Source organism: Passer domesticus, chromosome 27 (assembly GCF_036417665.1).
Source record: "Passer domesticus isolate bPasDom1 chromosome 27, bPasDom1.hap1, whole genome shotgun sequence".
NCBI lineage: Eukaryota > Metazoa > Chordata > Aves > Passeriformes > Passeridae > Passer > Passer domesticus.
The window spans coordinates 2,552,948-2,570,506 of NC_087500.1; the positions used below are offsets into that span (position 1 = coordinate 2,552,948).

Here is a 17,559-nt window from a genome sequence, read left to right on the forward strand (position 1 = left end):
GCCGGCCATTGCAGGACAGCTGTGGGTGTCGCAGGACGGGCGTTGGAGCGCGCTGTGGCTCGGGCGGCCCCGGCGCGGGGACGCGGCCGTGTATTACTGCGCGCTGGGGCCACGGGCAGAGGAGCCGGGGCTGCGGCCGGGCACGAACCGCCGCGGGCGGGGCCGGGCGGGGCCAGCAGGGGGCGCTGCCGCTCCGCCCGCCGCGCTCCCGCGGTTCCGATCTGCAAAGGACCCGGCCACCCTCACCTTCCCCCTGACAGGCATTCATCCTTTCCCTGCACATCAGTAACACCTCACGCATCCGGAGAAGCAAACACAAGGGTTTAGCAACGCTGCAAGTGTCAGAGGCAGACACTAGAAAGACAGGCCTCCACATGAGGTTACTGCTCGGATTCTTGCTCTAAAGCCCCCTTTTCCTTTAGGGACAGGAGCTTTTCAGCGTCTTCATGAGCTCCTTTGCATGTAGAACTTCAGCAGAGGCCACTGTCAGGGCATTTGGAAGGTGAGAGTGTCTGCTTCTCTAAGGCTCACATCACGTCCGTTTTCCTTTCCCAAGGGAAGAACAAGGAAAATCAAAGTGATGAACAAAGCACACAATTACATCAATCGGGCAGTAGGTGATAAGGGAGAGAAGGAGGGAGCTCAGAGCTCTCCTACTTCTAATGGATGGCCCATTAGCAAACTGCTGTGATGTGGCTCAGGCTGAGTGTGTGAGTGAAAAGAAGGGATAATAAGAACATGAGAATAATGGAGGTTTAAGAAGGTCTTGTAGTGTTAGAGAGCCCCCACCAAGGAATGTTTGTGAGGCTGTGTAGTCTCCAGACTTGGAGTTCTCCAAAAGCCACCCGGCTTTGGAGATTAGCAGTGACACCACAGAGCTGAGGACACCTCGGGAAGGTGAGAAACCTCAGTGGGGAAGAATCCCCCCAGCTCCCAGGTGCCCACCCTGGCTGTGCAGCAGAGCTGGCCATTGCAGCTGAGGAGGGGAGGACTCCACTGCGAGCTGAGCGGGATCAGCCCCTTCCCATCACTGAGGCCCCAGGGGCTCGGGATGCTCACAGTGCCAATGGCTGAGGGATCCTCGGGGGCTGCTGCTGGACGAGCCAGAAACGCACAAGGAGCAGTGCAGGCACTGCAGGGACAGGTCACTGCTCTGCCTGCTCCCGCCGCTGCTTCCTTTGCTGCCGCCCAGAGTCGTTTCCGGCAGCTCTGTTCTCTCGGGGCTGGGACGCGCTTTCTGCCTCTGCCCCACTCAGCAAACACGCAGCTCGCTCTCGCCATGCACCTCGCAAACCTCATCCTCACCTTCTGCCTGGGCCAGCTCCTCGGTAAGTGTTGCCCCTTCCCCAAGGCACCCGTGTTCTTCTTCTTCTTTTCTTCTTCTTCTTCCTTCCCCCCAGGAAATCCTCAAAAGCCTTCTCAGCACCATGGGGGAAATGCCAGTGAATGAAGGGAGAAGACTAAGGAAAAATCTGCTTGTGTTTGTGGTTTTGCAAGTGTTTCCTGAAGGAGCTGTTTAATTTGAACATGGAAAGGGAACAGAGAGAAACCTACAGGCCCTTTACTGTCTTTTCTCTTCCATTATTCCATCTCACTCTGCCACTCTTTTCTCATCCTTTTGCAGTCACCTCAGGAGATCTCAGCTGTCTCTACAGTCCCACATTCTTCCCATTTCAACCAACTTTCCCAGCTCCTCTCAAGCCCTCCCCAGGCACCTCAAAGTTCTCCCTAACTGACATTAACAGGGTATCCCATTCTGCCTCCAGCCTCACACAGCTCTGCCACGGCTTCCAGACTTCACTGGGATGGACACAACCAGGGCTCCCCCTTTCCAGCATCATCATTGTGTGTGCTTAGAGATTGAGGAGCCCTCAGAGATGAGAGGGATGGGGAAGCAGGATGAGCCTTTCTGCTGCACCACGCTGGGCTCCTCAGGCAGCTGGAGAGTTGCTGGTGCCAGCACACACAGTTCAGCCATGACAGGCTGTTCCCTGTTCCTTCAAGCAGTAGAGGCAGGAGCAGGGAGGCAGCCCAGCTCCCCTTTAGAGGATGCAGAGCAAGGAGCTCTGAACTTCTCTCCAAAATATTTCAGGACAATGCTACAAGGCAGGCAGCTTTCTTCACCAGGATTTCCCATGCACTTCGATTTGCTTCCCACTCTCCTTCCCTGTGGAGCTACTGACTCTGACTGTCTTGCAGGCACCACGGGACAGATCACGGTCACCCAGGAAGATGGAGCAGTCACAGTCAAGCAGGGACACCCCTTCCACACCACCTGCAAATACCAGAGCAATGGCTTCTACGGCTTGCTCTGGTACCAGCTGCAGAAAGGCCAAGCCCCACGGCTGCTCTCCTATCAGGCAGGGACTGGCCCCAGGCACAGCGGCCGTTTCACCACGCACCTGAACACCACGGGCAAATCCAGTGTCCTGCAGCTGGAGCACGTGGAGCTCTCTGACACCGCCTTGTACCTCTGTGCTGTGCGAGACACCCTGGTGCAGGCAGCTTCCTCAGCTGTGCAACAAGCCAGGGCAGGGAGGGGATGTGTCAGTGCAAGGCTGAGCTTGGGGAGGGACCCTGATCTCACCATGATGCTCACCAGAAATTCCATCTCTATGTGTGTACAATGGTCTCATGGTTTTGACATCATCCATTCTATCACTTCCATTGAAAAATTATTTTGGACTATTTTTGACTCATTTCCACATTGGGCAGTCTCTAAGTAAAGAAAAATATGCCCTGTGCTTGCCTGGAACCTTGTCCTTCTGCACTCCAGCCCTGCTGCTTTTGGCCCCACATGTCCTCAGCAGAGCCCAGGGCTGGTTGCGTGTTCCTGCCTTGTGAGCCCGTGGAGCAGCCCCGTTTGCATGGACACACGTGAAGCACGGATTTGTGTGTGGCTGCACACTGGAGAGCATGGCCCTGTGTCTGTGCGTGTGTGTCCCTGATCGGGAGGGAATTTCCTGAGCATGCCAGGGACAGCGAGCAGTGCCCTGGCCCTGAGCAGCACAGAGCAGCAGCTTGCCAGGCTCGCCAAGAGCCCGAGTGCAGCTGAGCGGGGCCGGCAGCTGCCCGCTGCAGGTGCGTGCAGGGTGGATGTGCTTGCCATGCGGTGTCGCGGCTGTGTGCGATGGGCCACAGCTGTCCCTTGTCCCTGGCCACGGCAAAGGTCCTGGTGTGGCTCGTGGCGCTGGTGGCGTGAGAGGCGGGGGCTGAGGCGGGTGGCGGGGCGGAGCTGGCGGCGGCGGAGAGGAGGCGGCACGGCCGCAGCAGAGCCGGGGCTCAGCGGCACAGCGAGGCTCGGCCGGCGGAGCGGCGGCATGCGGCGGGCTCGGGGCGCGGCGCTGCCGGCGCTGGCCGCGCTGATCATCGGTGAGCCGGGGGAAGGCAGCAGTAGGGGAGCTTGTGTGGCTGTGTGAGACCCCGCTCGCCCTATGATTCATCTCTTACCCTCCTTCTGCTCAATTCTTGTTCGCTCTCTGTCTCCTCTGCCGTCATAGGGTGTGTTTTGCCTCAGTGAAATCCTTCCCAGAGAATTTGACTCTGTTACCGCCATTTTTCCATCCACCCATCCATCCATCCATCCATCCATCCATCCATCCATCCATCCATCCATCCATCCAGGCAAATCTATTTTCCTCATTCCTTTCTCCCCTTAAAAATTTCAATTGTCTTTCATAACATCTGTCCTGGGTTCTTGTCATCAGCGAAACCCTCTTGGAGAAATAATCTCTTTATAGTTTATCATCAGAACACATCCCAGTTTGAGCTACTCTCATCCTCGCCCATCTCTGACTGAAAGGGATTTTTTTAACAGGATTGGGTCGGAAAAGTGATAGCTCTTTTCTCCGTGGCAGTGGCTATGGTCAGAGCCCAGGTGCAGCAGGAGCCATTCCTGGAGACCACCGAGGGCACCGGCATCAACATCACCTGCTCACATCCCAAAATCCAGACCAGCGATTGGATCCAGTGGTACCGTCAGCTGCCTGGCCGAGAACCCGAAATCCTCACAGTCATAATGAAAGAGTCCAAAGAGCTTCCGGACAGTGCGGGCCGTGTGTGGGTGTCGGCAGATCAGCGTCGGAGCGCGCTGTGGCTCGGGCGGCCCCGGCGCGGCGACGCGGCCGTGTATTACTGCGCGCTGGGGCCACGGGCAGAGGAGCCGGGGCTGCGGCCGGGCACGAACCGCCGCGGGCGGGGCCGGGCGGGGCCAGCAGGGGGCGCTGCCGGGGCGCGGCTCCGCAGCTCCTTCCGCTGCCCCGAGCCCGCACGCACCGGCACCGCCAGCGACACCGAAAGGCCCGCACACGCCCTGCCTGCCTGCCCTCAGTGCAGGTGCTATTGCTTCTCCTCCCTTCCATCACATCCCTGAGCCTCCCTGACGCCTTTCTGGGAACAAAGCAGCACCCAGAGCAGGACAAGAAGTAATTAAAGAACTCCTACTGCACATGCCCGTGTTCACAGTATCAAAAACATACTCTGGAACTTGAACAAACCCAAAGAGTAGCTCATAGCTCTGCATTGATGAAGAGGTGTTTGCACACACATTTCCGAAGGAGACCCAGTCACAGACACTTCTACTTGTGCCATGTCCCTACTGATGTGCAAACATGCACACTGACTCCTATTCCTGCTCCTGCCCCCAACTCTTTGCATGCACAACTACGTGAACTCTCCTGTCCAGATAGGTGCACAGATGAAGCACATTCCAAACGGGATCTATTCCCTCAAACCTACACATACACCTTGTCTTCTTCCCTCCTCACCTCACCTGATGGTCACTCGTTTTTACATCCCCATGTGTCATTGCTGGGCTGCTGGTTCCAACCCAGCCCTGTTGAAATTGCATTCAGGAAATCAGGCGTTTCTCATTGGAGATGTGACCCTCTGTTCAGCCTGTGAGTACACAAACCATGCCAGGACCTTGCGTGATTCCTTGTCCTTCCCCACAAGACTCCAGCCCTGCTGCACTTGTTCTCAGGTTTCCTCAGCAGCGTCCATGGCTGATTGTGTCCTTGCCTGTATTCCTGGTTTGTGTGCACTTGTGTTCAGACAGGGTCCACAGGAATCCATGTGGGAGCACAAAATCCTGCATGAATTCCCCCCATTATGCAGAAACCTCTGCATGTGTGTATGTCTGTGTGGGTGTGTCTGTGTGTGTCCATGTGTGTCTGCGTCCTATTCTGTTTCTCAATAAGTGAAATGTGTTGATCTCACTGGACCTGCTCTCCACTGCTCTGCCATGAGCATCACAGAGCAACATTTGCCCTGACACACAAGAAGGCCGGGTGTAGCAGGACAATGATGTAGCAGCATGCAGGAGATTTGTCCAGGGCAGAGGCACTGAAATACGGTCTCTGCTTCCTGAGCCCTCCTTCTCCCACTGCTCTAAACACAGACACACGGACACATGGTAACACGGACACACAGACAGGTGTCTCCAGGCCAGTGCACTGCTGCCCTCCCCTGAGCTGCATCACATTGGTTTCGTGGACACAGAGAAAGGCTGGGGCTTTATGCCCAGCTTTCTCTATCCGTGTGTGGGTTTCTTTCCAGTGCCCTGAAGAACAATTCGGGGGTCCCCACATGACAGCAAAGGGAGGATGGGAGGGAACAGATGATGGGAGCGAAGGAAACGCAGGCAGTGTCAATGGTGAGCTCCACGATGCCAGGCCGATGCCCTGCCCCCCAGGCCGGCCCCGGCGCTGCCGACGTGCAGAGAGCCGAGCGCCGCCCCGCAGCCCCCGCGCTCGCCTCCGCTCCGTTCCCCGCCAGGACTCGGCGAGAGCCCGAGCGGCAGCGGCGCAGGGCTCAGCCCCGGGGCGGAGCTGGCGGCGGCGGAGAGGAGGCGGCACGGCCGCAGCAGAGCCGGGGCTCAGCGGCACAGCGAGGCTCGGCCGGCGGAGCGGCGGCATGCGGCGGGCTCGGGGCGCGGCGCTGCCGGCTCTGGCCGCGCTGATCATCGGTGCGTGGGGAAGGCAGCAGTAGGAGAGCTTGTGTGGCTGTGTGAGATCCCGCTCGCCTTATGATTAATCTCTTACCCTCCTTCTCCTTCTCAATTCTTGTTTGGTCTCTGAACCCCTCCCCTGCCGTCATAGGGTTTGTTCTTCCTCAGTGAAATCCTTCCCAGCGAGATTGCCTCTGTTACTCCCATTTTTCCATCCGTCCATCCATCCATCCATCCATCCATCCATCCATCCATCCATCCATCCATCCGGGCAAATCTATTTTCCTCTTTCATTTCTCCACTTAAAAATTTAAATTATCCTTCACAGTATCCGTCATAGATTCTTGTCCCCAGCCAATTCCTTGAGGAGAAATAATCTCTCCATACTTTATTATCAGAACATATCCCAGTTCACGCTGCTCTGTCATTGTCTCCCATCTCCCCATGCATAGCATTTTCTGTAAAAGTGATTGTTCTTTCTCTATGACAGTGGCAGTGGCCAGAGCTCAGGTACAGCAGGAGACATTCCTGGAGACCACCGAAGGCACAGGCATCAACATCACCTGCTCACACCCCAAAATCCAGACCAGCGATTTGATCTATTGGTACCGACAGTTCCCTGGCCGAGGACCCGAACTCTTTGTGAGCATTCACAAGGACTCCAAAGAGCTGCCGGACAGTGCGGGCCGTGTGTGGGTGTCGGCAGATCGGCGTCGGAGCGCGCTGTGGCTCGGGCGGCCCCGGCGCGGGGACGCGGCCGTGTATTACTGCGCGCTGGGGCCACGGGCAGAGGAGCCGGGGCTGCGGCCGGGCACGAACCGCCGCGGGCGGGGCCGGGCGGGGCCAGCAGGGGGCGCTGGTGCGCCCGCTTGACGCCGCTCGCCGGGGCCGGCACCGAGCCGCGCCCGCAACCCCCGGCATCCCGACCGGGAGCAACCACGGGCCCGCCACACGGCCCGGCCTGCTGCCAGAGACCCCTCCGGGCACAAGGATGCTGCCCTGCATGGCGCACAAAACAATTCTGCTGGAACAGAACATTTCAGCAGCGGTCAAACCAATCTGGAAAGGAATTTCTGATCCCTTTGGCAGCCAAAGGAAGGCTCAGGAGATGTTGGCTCATTGCTCGGTGAGGAAAGGGGACCTAGTGACAAATGACAGAGAAATGGCCAACACACTCCTGTTCCTGCCTGCCCTCCGTTTAATTGGTGCGCTTCTCCTCACTTCCATCACATCCCTGAGCCTCCCTGAATTGTTTCTGGGAATAATGCAGCACCGTGAGTTGGAGAAGTATTTAAAGAACTCCTAGTGCACATACCCGACTTCACGGTACCACAAAAACAATCTGGAGCTTGCACACAGCCAAAAAGTAACTCACATCTCTGCATTGATGAAGAGGTGTGTGCACACACATTTCCAAAGGAGACCCAGGCACAAACACATTTCTCCTTCTGCCATGTCCCCACTCATGTGCAAACACTCACACTCACTCCCATTCCTGCTCCTGAACCCAAGTCTGCCCACGTACATCTATGTGAATATTCTCCGCCCAGAGATGTGGACACATAAAGCACATCCCAGCATGGATCTATTCCCACACACTTAGATATACACCTTCCCTACTTCCCTCCTCACCTCACCCCGATGGTCACTGGATTTTGCCTCCCCTTGTGTCGCCATTGGGCTGCTGTTTCCGATCCTTGCCTGTTAAAATTGCCTTCAGAAAGCAGTTGTGACTGTCTGGACATCTTACCCTCTGTTCAGCCTGTGGTTACACAAACCATACCAGGGCCTTGCCTGACTCCTTGTCCTTCCCCACAAGGCTCCAGTCCTGCTGCACTTGTTCCCAGGTTTCCTCATTAGCGTCCATGGCTGATTGTGTCCTTACCTCTGCTCCTGGTTTGTGTGTGCTTGTGTTCAAGGAATACATGTGGGAGCACAAATTCGTGCATGAATCTCCCACGATCTTCAGGAGCCTGTGAGTGTGTCTGTGTGTGTCCATGTGTCCGTGTGTGTCTGTGTCCTATTGTGTTGCTCAACCAGTGAAATGTGTTGATCTCAATGGAGACACTCTTCCCTGGTCTGCTCTGATCATCACGGAGCACCATTTGCCCAGACTCAGAAGGATCCTTGGAGCAGCTGAACAATGATGCAACAGCGTGCAGGAGATTTGCCCAGAGAAGAGGCGCTGAAATGCAGTCCCTGCTCCCTGAGCCCCCCTTCTCCCACTGCTCTAAACATCACACTCTACTACTGCCAATTGCCAGCCCCAACAAGGATGGTTTCACCCAAGTTTGGATTTTTAGCTTAATTCTGTTTGAAATACTGGGAGTGGCTCATCATGGCTGGGAGTGCTCACACACACACATGGACACATGAACACACAGTCAGAGGGACACACATACACACAGACACATGGACACACGGACATACAAACAGGTCTCTCCAGGCCAGTGCACAGCTGCTCTCCCCTGAACTGCATCACATTGGTTTCGTGGACACTGAGAAAGGCTGAGGCTTTATGCCCAGCTCCTGTACCGGTGTGTGTGGGTTTCTTTCCAGTGCCCTGAAGGACAATTCGGCGGTCCCCACATGACAGCAAAGAGAGGATGGGAGGGAACAGATGATGGGAGCGAAGAAATCCCAGGCACTGTCAATGGTGAGCTCCACGATGCCAGGCCGATGCCCTGCCCCCCAGGCCGGCCCCGGCGCTGCCGACGTGCAGAGAGCCGAGCGCCGCCCCGCAGCCCCCGCGCTCGCCTCCGCTCCGTTCCCCGCCAGGACTCGGCGAGAGCCCGAGCGGCAGCGGCGCAGGGCTCAGCCCCGGGGCGGAGCTGGCGGCGGCGGAGAGGAGGCGGCACGGCCGCAGCAGAGCCGGGGCTCAGCGGCACAGCGAGGCTCGGCCGGCGGAGCGGCGGCATGCGGCGGGCTCGGGGCGCGGCGCTGCCGGCACTGGCCGCGCTGATCTTCGGTGCGCGGGGGCGGGGAAGGGGCCTGGTCTGGGCTGGGGTTATCCCGCAGGTCTCCGGAGGCTGCCGTCCTGTCTGGCTTCTTGCCAGGACTTTTCTCAAGAACTCTTCTCCCGTTCATCCTTCCTTCTTCTCCATCCGATACTCCCACAGAAATCTCTGGAATGTATTCTATGCGACAACCTGGACAATCATACCTTCTTTAGAGCTCACAAAGTTGGTCCATACACCTTGCTTATTTTCCTACTGTCTTTTTGTGCTTCCTCCCACATCCTCCCATTCTCCAGTGACTGCACTGATCCTTCTGTCATTCAGTCATACATTTCTCCACAAACGATTCATGAAAACGTCCATTGCTCTGTATCTTCTTGGCATCCTCTGGGAACTGTTTTCCTCCTCATCCCTCTGTGCTCCTGACTGCTTCTGCGGGCTTTGTTCTGGGAATTGGCAGGCAGAACTGAATAGAAAGCAGGAGTTGTGGTTTGTTTGTTTTTTCTCCCTGGCAGTGGCTGCTGTCAAAGCCCAAGTGGAGCAGGAGCCATTCCTGGAGACCGTTGAAGGCACCAGCATCAGAATCAAGTGCTCTCACCCCAATATCCGGATGGGCGATTTCATTCACTGGTATCGTCAGCTGCCGGGCAAAGGGCCCGAACTCGTGGTGTTCACTGCTAAAGTGTCCAAGGAGGTGCGATCCCCTGAAGGGCGCCTGACGGTGTCGGCAGATCGGCGCTCGAGCGCGCTGTGGCTCGGGCGGCCCCGGCGCGGGGACGCGGCCGTGTATTACTGCGCGCTGGGGCCACGGGCAGAGGAGCCGGGGCTGCGGCCGGGCACGAACCGCCGCGGGCGGGGCCGGGCGGGGCCAGCAGGGGGCGCTGCCGCTCCGCCCGCCGGGGCCGCCTCGCCCCGCTCGGCCCGGGCTGCGGCACCGGGACCGGCACCGGAACCGGCAATGGGACTGGCACCAGAACCGACACCGGCAGGGGGACCAGGACCGACACCGGGACCGATAGCTTCACCGACACCCACTCCAGCACCCACAGCGACGCCAACGCTTGCACTGATGCTGACACCAACACCGGCACCCGCACTGGCAGCTCCAGCTTGGATTTACCGACCGCGCTCAGCCCCTCTCCTCAGTGTGGTCTGCGTCTAGCTAAGCTAATCAGGGCAGCAAACAACCCCGCCAGGCCACAGCTACCTGTGCACACTGAGATGCTCTGTGTGTGGCAGGGAGAGCAGCAGGTGTTGGACTTGGCAGAGTCAACTTCTGCATCTCATGTTCCCAAGGCTCCAGTGTGGCTGGGGGAAGAGCGATCAGAGTTTGCTGAGAGTGGGAGATGTCCACCTTGAGCCCACTTGCCCACACTAAAACCATCCCCTGCTATGTGTCTGTCCCTGAGTATTGGGTTGGGAGGAATAGGTTTAAAATGGGCCAGTAGTGAGGAGGATAGTAATTCATCAAGTGACCTTGCAGCTGGAAGGAGCCTTTGATAAAGCAGTGGGAAGAGCCAATGGTGATCCTTTAGCAAGCACCGAGTTTCACTGAGCCTGCATTTCTGCTTGTGCAATTCTGCTCTGAGGTGGCTTCCGGGATCCCACAGTATGGGAGAGAAGGGAAACGCATTTTTCATTCTAGCTGTGGACTGGCGATTGTTCTGTCTGTCTGCCTCTGCTGACTACACACAACTCTCCTTGTATGACATTTCTTACCTGACACTGAGAGACCCTTTCCTTTCCCAGTTTGGAGAGAATCCTTATTAGCACCAGATCATCACAAGATTTCATGATGGATCAATACTAATGAAATCCATGCAGTTAATTCCCTCAGACAGAAACTATTGCGTCAGTCTGACACTAAGTTTTGAGTGAGCCACACCAGAGCTCCATCAGGTGTTTCGAAAGCAAGATGGGTTCCACTCAGAAGGTTGGGAGACAATGGGAGGTCTCCCTTATGCTTTGGTTGATAATTAATTAAATTTTGATTTTGTCTTGATTTTCTAAGTATTTTCATCCATGTAGTAGGCCACAGAAATAGGCAAGAGAAATTGGTAAGGCCCCAGGATTTGGGCTGCCTTTCTTACCTGCCCTTCATTTCCACAGGCCTAGAGGACACCTTTGCAGAGGGAACAATTTGCCCACAAGCTCAACTGAGTGCAAACCAGCACACCTAATGCTGGGGGCTGTGCTTTCCTTTCCTGCACTGCTGCCTGTACATTTCCAGGTTTAGGATATACCCATTCCAAAAAGAAGGCTTCTCATGAACGTTGGGATAAAAGGCAGCAGGATATATTGGGCTGGAAGGCAACAGAGAAGGCAGAAGACTCAGCTGCAGTGCTGCATGGATCCACAACAGGAGAGAGATGAGTCAGCCACGGTGCCTCTGATTTTATCATTCTCAGCAAGAAGCTCCAGCCATCCTTAATGGGACACTCGTGGCCCGTTGGGCTGCACGACATCCCCCAGCTTTGTCTGTTCCTCTCTCCCCAGCTCATGCCGATGTTCAGTTCTGGTTGTCTCCCCATGGGTGTGCCTGACCTGCTATTATTGCCCTCAGGAAGGTGTGCTGGTCTATTTTGACTCATCATCACTTTGTGCGCAGCATAAGATTTGACCTGGGCTTGGCTGGGGCTTTTTCCTTCCACACAATGCTTCTGCCCAGCTGCTTCTGGCACCGTGTGGCCTTAGCAAAGTCAACAGCTGCTATCGCTCCCTGGTGTGTTCCTGCCTTGTGAGCCCTTGGAGCAGCCCCGTTTGCAGGGACACATGAGAAGCACAAATTTGTGGAGAACAGCACACGGGTGTGCAGAAGTATTTGTGTATCTGAGTGTGTCCGTGTGTGTCCCTGATCCGGAGGGAATTTCCTGAGCATGCCAGGGACAGCGAGCAGTGCCCTGGCCCTGAGCAGCACAGAGCAGCAGCTTGCCAGGCTCGCCAAGAGCCCGAGCGCGGCTGAGCGGGGCCGGCAGCTGCCCGCTGCAGGTGCGTGCAGGGTGGATGTGCGTGCCATGCGGTGTCGCTGCTGTGTGCGATGGGCCACAGCTGTCCCTTGTCCCTGGCCGTGGCAAAGGTCCTGGTATGGCTCGTGGCGCTGGTGCCGTGAGAGGCGGGGGCTGAGGCGGGTGGCGGGGCGGAGCTGGCGGCGGCGGAGAGGAGGCGGCACGGCCGCAGCAGAGCGGGGGCTCAGCGGCACAGCGAGGCTCGGCCGGCGGAGCGGCGGCATGCGGCGGGCTCGGGGCGCGGCGCTGCCGGCGCTGGCCGCGCTGATCATCGGTGTGCGGGGCTGGCGGGGGACGTGGCGGAGGCAGGGGCTGGGGCTGCGTCTGCCTGGGATGAGCATTGGGCTCGGCATTTGTCTCTGTCACTCCTGCTCCTCCTTGCTACTTTTACACCCTCTGCCCTCGATTCTCCTCTTCTCAATGAATCCACTCACTCCCAGCTTGCCAGATCTTCTACTGCATTTCTTTGATCATCCATTGTTTCATTCAATCATCTAGTCATCCATGCAATTCAGCCAGTCTATTTTCCTTCATTCCAGTCTCCCATTCTGCAGTCTGACACTTCTCCAAAATATCCCACATTCCTATTTCCAATAAATTACTCTCAGAGAAGCAGTCTTTCCAACCTTTATTCTCAGAATATCCCAGCTACCTCTGATCTGTCCTCCTCTGCCCTCTCCCCACTTTACCTGCATGGCATTTGCTGCCGAAGGAAAGTGATTTTTATTTTCTCCGTGCCAGTGACTGTTGCCCGAGCCCAGGTACAGCAGGAGCCATTCCTAGAGACCACCGAGGGCATCGGCATCAACATCACCTGCTCACACCCCACGATACAGATGAGCGAAAGGATCCAATGGTACCGTCAGCTGCGGGACAAAGGCCCCGAATTCCTTGTGCTGACAGTGAGAGACTCCAAGGCTGTGCCGGCCATTGCAGGACAGCAGTGGGTGTCGGCAGATCGGCGTCGGAGCGCGCTGTGGCTCGGGCGGCCCCGGCGCGGGGACGCGGCCGTGTATTACTGCGCGCTGGGGCCACGGGCAGAGGAGCCGGGGCTGCGGCCGGGCACGAACCGCCGCGGGCGGGGCCGGGCGGGGCCAGCAGGGGGCGCTGCCGCTCCCGCTTGACGCCGCTCGCCGGGGCCGGCACCGAGCCGCGCCCGCAACCCCCGGCATCCCGACCGGGAGCAACCTCGGGCCAGGCACACGGCCCGGCCTGCTGCCAGAGACCCCTCCGGGCACAAGGATGCTGCCCTGCACGGCGCACAAAACAATTCTGCTGGAACAGAACATTTCAGCAGCGGTCAAACCAATCTGGAAAGGAATTTCTGATCCCTTTGGCAGCCAAAGGAAGGCTCAGGAGATGTTGGCTCATTGCTCGGTGAGGAAACGGGACCTAGTGACAAATGACACGGAAAGGCCGACACATTCCATGCCTGCCTGCCCTCAGTGTAACTGCTATTGCTTCTCCTCACTTCCATCACATCCCTGAGCCTCCCTGAATTGTTTCTGGGAATAAAACAGCACCCTGAGAAGGGGAAGTATTTAAAGAACTCCTAGTTCACATGCACGACTTCACGGTACCACAAAAACAATCTGGAGCTTGCACACAGCCAAAAAGTAACTCACATCTCTGCATTGATGAAGAGGTGTGTGCACACACATTTCCAAAGGAGACCCAGGCACAAACAATTTTCCTTCTGCCATGTCCCCACTGATGTGCAAACACTCACACTCACTCCCATTCCTGCTCCTGCACCCAAGTCTGCCCACGTACATATATGTGAATATTCTCCGTCCAGATATGTGCACACATAAAGCACATCCCAGCATGGATCTATTCCCACACACTTAGATATACACCTTCCCTACTTCCCTCCTCAGCTCACCCGGATTGTCACTGGATTTTTCCTCCCCTTGTGTCGCCATTGGGCTGCTGGTTCCGATCCTCGCCTGTTAAAATTCCTTTCAGAAAGCAGTTGTGACTGTCTGGACATCTTACCCTCTGTTCAGCCTGTGGTTACACAAACCATACCAGGGCCTTGCCTGACTCCTTTTCCTTCCCCACAAGGCTCCAGTCCTGCTGCACTTGTTCCCAGATTTCCTCATTAGCGTCCATGGCTGATTGTGTCCTTACCTGTGCCCCTGGTTAGTGTGTGCTTGTGTTCAAGGAATCCATGTGGGAGCACAAATTCGTGCATGAATCTCCCCCGATGTTCAGGAGCCTGTGAGTGTGTCTGTGTGTGTCCATGTGTCCGTGTGTGTCTGTGTCCTATTGTGTTACTCAACCAGTGAAATGTGTTGATCTCAGTGGAGACACTCTCCTCTGGTCTGCTCTGATCATCACGGAGCACCATTTGCCAAGACTCAGAAGGATCCTGGATGCAGTTGAACAATGATGCCACAGCCTGCAGGAGATTTGTCCAGGGAAGAGGCGCTGAAATGCAGTCCCTGCTCCCTGAGTCCCCCTTCTCCCACTGCTCTAAACATCACACTCTGCTACTGCCAGCTGCCAGCCCCAACAAGGATGGTTTCACCCAAGTTTGGATTTTTAGCTTAATTCTGTTTGAAATATTGGGAGTGGCTCATCATGGCTGGGAGTGCTCACACACACACATGGACACATGAACACACAGTCAGAGGGACACACATACACACAGACACATGGACACACGGACATACAAACAGGTCTCTCCAGGCCAGTGCACAGATGCTCTCCCCTGAACTGCATCACATTGGTTTCATGGACACAGAGAAAGGCTGAGGCTTTATGCCCAGCTCCTGTACCCGCATGTGTGGATTTCTTTCCGGTGCCCTGAAGGACAGTTCGGGAGTCCCCACATGACAGCAAAGGGAGGATGGGAGGGAACAGGTTATGGGAGCGAAGGAAAGGCAGGCACTGTCAATGGTGAGCTCCACGATGCCAGGCCGATGCCCTGCCCCCCAGGCCAGCCCCGGCGCTGCCGACGTGCAGAGAGCCGAGCGCCGCCCCGCAGCCCCCGCGCTCGCCTCCGCTCCGTTCCCCGCCAGGACTCGGCGAGAGCCCGAGCGGCAGCGGCGCAGGGCTCAGCCCCGGGGCGGAGCTGGCGGCGGCGGAGAGGAGGCGGCACGGCCGCAGCAGAGCCGGGGCTCAGCGGCACAGCGAGGCTCGGCCGGCGGAGCGGCGGCATGCGGCGGGCTCGGGGCGCGGCGCTGCCGGCGCTGGTCGCGCTGATCATCGGTGCGTGGGGAAGGCAGCAGTAGGAGAGCTTGTGTGGCGGTGTGAGATCCCGTTCACCTTATGATTAATCTCTTACCCTCCTTCTCCTTCTCAATTCTTGTTTGGTCTCTGAACCCCTCCTCTGCCGTCATAGGGTTTGTTCTTCCTCAGTGAAATCCTTCCCAGGGAGATTGCCTCTGTTACTCCCATTTTTCCATCCGTCCATCCGTCCCTCCATCCATCCATCCATCCATCCGGGCAAATCTATTTTCCTCATTCCTTTCTCCACTTAAAAATTTAAATTATCCTTCACAGTATCCGTCATAGATTCTTGTCCCCAGCCAATTCCTCGAGGAGAAATAATCTCTCCATACTTTATTATCAGAACATATCCCAGTTCACGCTGCTCTGTCATTGTCTCCCATCTCCCCATGCATAGCATTTTCTGTAAAAGTGATTGTTCTTTCTCTATGACAGTGGCAGTGGCCAGAGCCCAGGTACAGCAGGAGACATTCCTGGAGACCACCGAAGGCACAGGCATCAACGTCACCTGCTCACATCTCAAAATCCAGACCAGCGATTTGATCTATTGGTATCGACAGTTCCCTGGCCGAGGACCCGAACTCTTTGTGAGCATTCACAAGGACTCCAAAGAGCTGCCGGACAGGGCGGGCCGTGTGTGGGTGTCGGCAGATCGGCGTTGGAGCGCGCTGTGGCTCGGGCGGCCCCGGCGCGGGGACGCGGCCGTGTATTACTGCGCGCTGGGGCCACGGGCAGAGGAGCCGGGGCTGCGGCCGGGCACGAACCGCCGCGGGCGGGGCCGGGCGGGGCCAGCAGGGGGCGCTGCCGCTCCCGCTTGACGCCGCTCGCCGGGGCCGGCACCGAGCCGCGCCCGCAACCCCCGGCATCCCGACCGGGAGCAACCACGGGCCCGGCACACGGCCCGGCCTGCTGCCAGAGACCCCTCCGGGCACAAGGATGCTGCCCTGCACGGCGCACAAACCAATTCTGCTGGAACGGAACATTTCAGCAGCGGTCAAAGCAATCTGGAAAGGAATTTCTGATCCCATTGCATTGGCAGCCAAAGGAAGGCTCAGGAGATGTTGGCTCCCCGCTCGGTGAGGAAACGGGACCTAGTGACAAATGACACGGAAAGGCCGACACACTCCATGCCTGCCTGCCCTCAGTTTAACTGGTGAGCTTCTCCTCACTTCCATCACATCCCTGAGCCTCCCTGAATTGTTTCTGGGAATAAAACAGCACCCTGAGAAGGGGAAGTAATTAAAGAACACCTAGTTCACATACACGAGTTCACGGTACCACAAACATACTCTGGAGTTTGTACACACCCAAAGACTAACTCTTACCTCGGCATTGATGAAGAGGTGTGTGCACACACATTTCCAAAGGATCCCAAGCCACAGACACTTTCCCTTCTGCCATGTCCCACTCATGTACAAACACTCACACTCACTCCTATTCCTGCTCCTGCACCCAAGCCTGTGCACACACATCTACGTGAACACTCCTGTCTAGAGTTGTGGACACATAAAGCACATCCCAGCATGGATCTATTCCCACACACTTAGATATACACCTTCCCTACTTCCCAGCTGAGCTCACCCTGATGGTTACTGAGTTTTTGCATCCCCATGTGACAACGCTGGGCTGCTGGTTCCGATGCCGCCCCGTTAAAATTGCCTTCAGGAAAGTAGTCGTGCCTCTCTGGACATCTTACCCTGTGTTCAGCCTCTCAGTACCAAAACCGTGCCAGGGCCTTGCCTGACTCCTTTTCCTTCCCCACACGGCTCCAGCCCTGCTGCACTTGTTCTCAGGTTTCCTCAGCAGCATCCACGGCTGATTGTGTCCTTGCCTGTGCTCCTGGTTTGTGTGTGCTTGTGTTCAGGCAGCGTGCACAGGAATCCATGTGGAAGCACGAATTCATACATTAACCCCCACCCGCGATGTGCAGGAGCATATGTGTCTTTGTGTGTCTGTGTGCCTCTGTGTGTCCTATTGTGTTACTCAACCAGTGAAATGCATTGATCTCACTGGAGACACTCTCCACTGCTCTGCTCTGAGTTTCAAAGAGCAGCATTTGCCCAGACTCAGAAGGATCGTGGGAACAGCTGAACAGTGATGCAGCAGCATGCAGGAGATTTGCCCAGGGAAGAGGCACTGAAATGCAGTCCCTGCTTCCTGAGCCCTCCTTCTCCCACTGCTCTAAACTTCATGCACTGCTTCTGCCAATTGCCAGCCCCAATAAGGATGGTTTCAGCCAAGTTTGGATTTTTAGCTTAATTCTGTTTGAAATATTGGGAGTGCTCACACACATACATGGACACATAGACACACAGAGAGAGGGACACACATACACACAGACATATGGACACACAGACACAGGTCTCTCCAGGCCAGTGCACAGCAGCTCTACCCTGACCTGCATCACATTGGT

General features: G+C 56.6%; 6 gene segments (V, D, J or C); all 6 read left to right on the forward strand.

Moving 5' to 3' along the window:
* Positions 1 to 1,279: 1,279 nt before the first annotated feature.
* LOC135286557 (T cell receptor alpha variable 1-1-like) lies at positions 1,280 to 3,202 on the forward strand. The segment is given in 3 exon segments: positions 1,280 to 1,328; positions 2,200 to 2,467; positions 3,142 to 3,202. Coding segments are annotated over 3 exon segments (378 nt in total).
* Positions 3,203 to 3,320: 118 nt separating this feature from the next.
* LOC135286558 (T cell receptor alpha variable 4-like) lies at positions 3,321 to 5,590 on the forward strand. The segment is given in 3 exon segments: positions 3,321 to 3,372; positions 3,858 to 4,299; positions 5,557 to 5,590. Coding segments are annotated over 3 exon segments (528 nt in total).
* A 323-nt stretch (positions 5,591 to 5,913) lies between these two features.
* On the forward strand, positions 5,914 to 6,820 carry LOC135286559 (T cell receptor alpha variable 4-like). The segment is given in 2 exon segments: positions 5,914 to 5,965; positions 6,438 to 6,820. Coding segments are annotated over 2 exon segments (435 nt in total).
* Positions 6,821 to 8,863: 2,043 nt separating this feature from the next.
* On the forward strand, positions 8,864 to 10,263 carry LOC135286560 (T cell receptor alpha variable 9-1-like). The segment is given in 3 exon segments: positions 8,864 to 8,915; positions 9,420 to 9,859; positions 10,144 to 10,263. Coding segments are annotated over 3 exon segments (612 nt in total).
* A 1,868-nt stretch (positions 10,264 to 12,131) lies between these two features.
* Positions 12,132 to 13,033, forward strand: LOC135286561 (T cell receptor alpha variable 4-like). The segment is given in 2 exon segments: positions 12,132 to 12,183; positions 12,651 to 13,033. Coding segments are annotated over 2 exon segments (435 nt in total).
* A 2,040-nt stretch (positions 13,034 to 15,073) lies between these two features.
* Positions 15,074 to 15,964, forward strand: LOC135286562 (T cell receptor alpha variable 4-like). The segment is given in 2 exon segments: positions 15,074 to 15,125; positions 15,582 to 15,964. Coding segments are annotated over 2 exon segments (435 nt in total).
* The last annotated feature ends 1,595 nt before the right edge of the window (positions 15,965 to 17,559 follow it).